General features: G+C 35.7%; 1 protein-coding gene across 1 annotated transcript in view; it reads left to right on the forward strand.

Annotated features, from left to right (window-relative positions):
- The first annotated feature begins 215 nt into the window (after positions 1 to 215).
- The window catches only part of btk (Bruton tyrosine kinase), a 16,815-nt gene continuing 11,486 nt past the window's right edge, over positions 216 to 5,544 (forward strand). The window contains exons 1-4 of the mRNA XM_015388476.1: positions 216 to 301; positions 3,335 to 3,387; positions 3,568 to 3,726; positions 3,854 to 3,958. Of these exons, the coding sequence (XP_015243962.1) occupies positions 3,586 to 3,726; positions 3,854 to 3,958 (246 nt within the window). The 5' untranslated portion in view covers positions 216 to 301; positions 3,335 to 3,387; positions 3,568 to 3,585. The remainder of the gene's footprint in view (positions 302 to 3,334; positions 3,388 to 3,567; positions 3,727 to 3,853; positions 3,959 to 5,544) is intronic.

Raw genomic sequence — 5,544 nt, forward strand, 5'->3', positions numbered from 1 at the left:
TGGCAGTCGCCCAAACAAGAAAAGATCTCAACCAAAAATGTAACTAACAGCGCCCTCAGAGTAATGTTTAACGCGCCTCAAACTTATCACCAAAACTGTCCAGAAGGCTGATATGAAAATGAGCAGGAAGAAAAAGAGGAAGTAAGCCTAGCTGATTCCTCTCTGTGGGTGTGTTTTAACTTCTTGCATCACAGACTATCAGACATTATATGGAAAGTAAGAAGAAGGTTCATGTTAAAGCGTTTAGATCCTCTCTATCTGCGCTGCGTTTGCCCAGTGCTTCACTGTTTTCAGGTGCAGGGTAAGTCACCACGCTGTTTCAAATGCTGCTCTTGTGTATCGGGGTATTTTTAGTCATTCTGTGTGAAAATTACTCAAAAAGTCTAAAGACACAGCTGTTTTGCTTCAGTGTGAAACTTGGTCGTTTTTATGCAAATCCTAAAAAACAAAAACTTTAAAATTCTTAAATTGTTTGCAGTAAAACCCCTGAGATGCGTTCTTCATTGGTTATTTGGGTAACTTAGTGTCAGAGTGACACTTTGTGCTTGTTCATTAAAGTAGGCCTGATGATAACAAAGCGGTATGACTGATCAGATAGTAGTTTCTTGTGGTTAGTGACTTATGATGAGATCTGCCAATTGAAAAATGATATTGCAGAATGCTTCTCTATTAAAGCTCCCCGGGATATTTTCTGCCTATAAGGAAACACCAGAGAAGAAAACTTCTTGGTACATTCCTGTTTGACAGTCTTACCCTGTTTGATTACATTTTTTGTTGTCATTTTAATTGATTCCTTATTAGTATATGAGGAAACCTGGTCACCCATGTTAGAAATATATGTTAAAATGTTAAAAATGTCAATGCAGGGTGTTTTACTAGGACTAATGTGAACATTTATTTCTAAATATTTGGGATGACAAAATTCCAGGGGTTTAGATCAGGTATTTCAACTGTGCACTATAGCAATTGTCAGGTAGAAGTGCTGCAGGGTAACTGGTTTCTTCTTTATATTTCGGTGTAACACTGATGCAACTTCCCCCTTTAGTTTGACTGTGTCAGACATTGTGAGCCAACTCTCCTCAGAAAACAACAAAAAAAAGTCCCTTTTATGGTAGCCATGGCATGCATTAAATTCTATCCAATTTAAAGGTTTATTGCTCCAGTATGTTACTGGGAAAATGAACTTGAATCTATATTTATGAGCTGCCTGGTAAGTGATGTGAAAAAAACAATGGTGGTGGGAAATGAGGAATGGGTAAGCAATGTTTCTGAGAATGGGGAACATCGCTCTCCGACTGTCACAGCTCAAACAAGGCTAATGAGTAGCGCTGCTGCTGGGTTGTTAAGAAATGCTATTGTGCTGGTTATAGCAGGGAGTGACTGAAGCTTCTGGTGGAGTTACTGTTCCAGTTCAGATGATAAAAGGAAGTGCTTGCAGGCCCAAAATAGGCTAAAACTGAAGTGCAAACACATTTGACAGAGACTTACTCACTGTGAGCTTTGAGCTGTGTGTGATAAAAACTTAATTCTAACACTTCTAAACCAGCTGCAACCTTGAAACTCAAACAGCGTTGGAATGCGATGGCGTCCCTCGATGGGTTTTCATCCAAAGCTATCTTTAAAACACTGACCAGCCGCTTAGCAGAACATTCATTTCATTTGCATACATTACTGGCTCACATTTGAATGTTTCTGCAGTTATATGACAAGAAGCCCCAATTTAGTATGCAAGAAACAATGTTTTATATTGTTTCGTCATAATATGAAAATAACAGTCCACATGACAACTTTGCATTTGATCTAACACATCAACCCTTCTAATTCTGGAGGAGAAAGCTTTAGTTTTTTGTGTTGCAAGATGATAAAAGACAAGACAATACAGCAGCCATAAACAAGAATTATAGCTTACTTCATTTACCTGCTTATCTTTGATCTGTTTGCTATTCATTACAGGTAATATGTAGAAAAGAAAGAATGCATTGTAATATTTTATACAAGGTACACAAAAGAATGGGAATAAGAAACATTAAAAATGCAAAATAGAGTTTGAAAATCAAATAAGTATATATAGAAAGAATCCACAACAATGGAGAAAACATTACCACTATTATTTCTAATTCCCTAGAAAGGCAGCTGATTCTACAACCGTCATATCTTATGACAGTTGAGGCTTATTCTTTATTGTCTAATACTTTTATCTCATTTGGAGCCCGATCTCAATAACACACATTTTTAACTATAAATAATAATATGAAGCATAAAACCTTCCAAATTCAAACTCAGGTGTACATGGTATAACAGTACCAGCCTAAGTTGTTATAAAATTCAGTATAATACGTTAAATTTCAGGACCAGTGTTGCCTTGCAATAAGAATGTTCTGCGTTTGATTTCCAGCTTATAATCTGTGTGCATAAAGTTGCATTTATATATGCCTATAATCTAGCCTAAAGTCTGCCGATAATGAACCATAGTCCAGTCTATAATCTGTGTGTGCATAAAGTTTGCATATTCTTCCTATGCATGCAAAGGTTCTCTCAGGGTCTCCAGCTTCCTCCTACAGTCCAAAACATGACTGTTAGATTGATTGGCATCTCTTAATTACCCCCTTAGATGCGAATGTGTGTGCATAGTTTTATGATGTGTTTCCCTGGTTTGGACTGGCGGCCTGTCCAGGCTGCACCCCGCCTTTAACCCATACGCTACTGGAGATAGGAACCAGTTTGAAGAAGACAAGTGGCTATTATGTTTTTTTTAAACTTTGAATTCCAATGAACTTTTTTTGTTACTTGATTCTTATGATGAATTCGGTTAGTAAGTTAAACTAAATACTGTAAGTAGGTTAAACAAACAAAAAAGAACTCTCCTGTGCCATATTTGTATGTTAACTATGCAAAGGGGAGTTTATGACCTGCTAGGTGTGCAAGGAGGAAAGAAAATGAGAAAATAATTTTTCAAGATATGAATTTTCTTTTGGTCATTCAATATTTGCTTATCTAATTTCAACACCTAAAGGAAGAAAATGAATTGCATTTTATTTGACTATATTGCATCGTCAAAGGATGACAAAAGCAATATTTTTTTGGTTTGGCCAATACAAGGCCTTACAATGCATTTGTAACCTCAACGTAGGTTACAAATGCTAAATTCCCAACAAAAAGTAAAGTTGTACGTCTTTGCCACGCAGATGATGACCACAGTGTAACAGCTGAGGAAAACAGATATGCCAAAGAGGGAAATGCTGAAAGCAAAGGGAGCTGCTTGCACGAAAAGCGGAGTTTATGCAAACTCATAGTTAATCAGCATGCTCGCTATGCCTCTCTTCCTTTCTGTGCAGATCTATACTCTCACCTGTCAAAGCAGCAGTGCCCTGAACCCATGAAAAGAGGGTGAGTATTCATCAAACTTACAGGAGTTACAGACAAAACTATAAGTGCTGAATTTAGAAATATGAGACCCAGAGATGCTGGGTGCAGCTGCTATAACACAATGCAGTCAATGTGTGAAACGATTGTCTCACTATGATCTGCAACAAAGTGACTTTAATGCAACACTTGCTTTTTTTGTAGATCAATACAGATTGAATCATGTCAGACAACATACTGGAGGAAATCTTCATCAAACGGTCTCAGCAGAAGAAGAAGACCTCTCCTCTGAACTACAAGGAGAGGTGGTTCATTCTTACCCAGGAAAAAATAGCCTACTATGATTTTGATTCTGAGAAAGGGGTACGTACCTGAAAACCAGCTGAGTCACATTTATCTCACATTATTTCTGTTGGCAACTTTAAACGAGTGCCGCTGTTTTGTTTTTCTAATTTGTTTTTTTTTTTGTTTCTCTTCATATGTTGAGCAGAAGCGAAAAGGTTTAAAAGGGACCGTTGACATTGAGAAGATAAAGTGTGTGGAGACAGTCGAGCCTGAGGCTAACACCCCACAAGAGCGCATGTATGCTTTCCAGGTAGATATTTTCCTCATCGTACTCTTCTGACAAAGAACAAAAAACACATTTTCTTCAGATAAACCAAATCATCAAGTCCCCTTGATTTAGTTTTCGACTTCTATAAACTAAAACTTTATTAACTCAGAAAAAAATATAATATTCCATAATGTTTATTTCTATTTGTTTTAGTTTGGTTACTATCAAATTTAAAACGACCGTCCTCAAGATTCAGTATGATGAGGTTTTTATTTTGCCTTCTTGTCAAACTAAAAGTGTAAGTGTCTGACATTGTGAAAGTCAGTTCTCAAGAAGTGAAACTGTTGCTGATAAGGGACTTTCAGAGGCAGTCCAGGTGCTGCTGTTATATGATGAAGGCACCATGAACCATCAGGAAATTCAAAAAGTTTAGAGATTTTTTTTTTTACACATATTTTCTAAATTCAAGCAAAGATGAGCTTTAGAATCCCAATACACATCAAAGGGTTTCTCAAGGCATGATACTGGGTGCTCCATTATTTTGATTTTCTAGACTTTCCTAGTAGTTAGTATTCAGATTAAACTGATACCTCTAATATTATTTAAATTACCTGGTTGTCTAAACTAGATAAAAGACTGATAATCATCTTTGAAAAAATACAGTAAACTACAAACTCTACCATTACTACTCTAGTCTGCCTAGAATATACCTCCAACCCATTTACTGTATGCACTGCAAAAAATCAAAATCTTGATAAGTCATTTTTTCTTAAAATAAGTGCATTTGTTCTTGAATTGAGGAGATAAAAGAGACATCTTGCCAATGGAACAAGACAATTTAGATTTAAAATAAGAAAACACGATTGCATTCTCTTATTTCAAGTGAATACTATCTAATTATCTTATTTTAAATAAGAGTAAAAATACTGATTCCATTGGCAAACTATCTCATTTACCTACTCAAATCAAGGGTAAATACACTTAATTTAAGAAATTTTTACTTATTTCTAGATCGTTTTTCCAGTGTGCAACTAGCTCCCTTTGTACTTCTACAAAAAAAACTGACTCACTCTGAACATACATTGAAAATCTATCTCACGATCTTGCTAGACCTGTTGTATCATCCCCTGAATTTAACTTAAATGTTTATCCATCTGCTTATAACATTAGTTTATTTCCTGCCTTGCTGTAATGAGCAATGCTTTTCATAAATGCTTACAGGTCACATATTTTGTGATATGCTATTCAGGCTAAAGCATGATTTCTATCTTACATGATAGAGCTGGTTTAACCTGCTTACTGTTGAATTCAAAATTCAAATTAAAACATTATCTGGGATATAAAAAGCAGTGAATGGAGCCTTCAGTCTCCTATTAATCCAGCATAAGTAGGATTAAGCCTTTCACCTTGTGGTTCCCAGGCTGTGGTACAACTTTATACTGTCTATACTGTACAGTTCTGTGAGATTACGTGTGAAACAAATATTCATGAGCTCATTTAATAAATGAATTATATAGCTTTCAAATGTTAAAACATCTGTGAAAATGGTAGTCTCTCTCTCTCTATCTATCTATTTCTCTCTATCTATATATATATATATATATATCTATATATATATATATATATAT

The sequence above is a fragment of the Cyprinodon variegatus genome, unplaced genomic scaffold, assembly GCF_000732505.1.
Source record: "Cyprinodon variegatus isolate N-32 unplaced genomic scaffold, C_variegatus-1.0 Scaffold19, whole genome shotgun sequence".
Classification (NCBI taxonomy): Eukaryota; Metazoa; Chordata; class Actinopteri; order Cyprinodontiformes; family Cyprinodontidae; genus Cyprinodon; species Cyprinodon variegatus.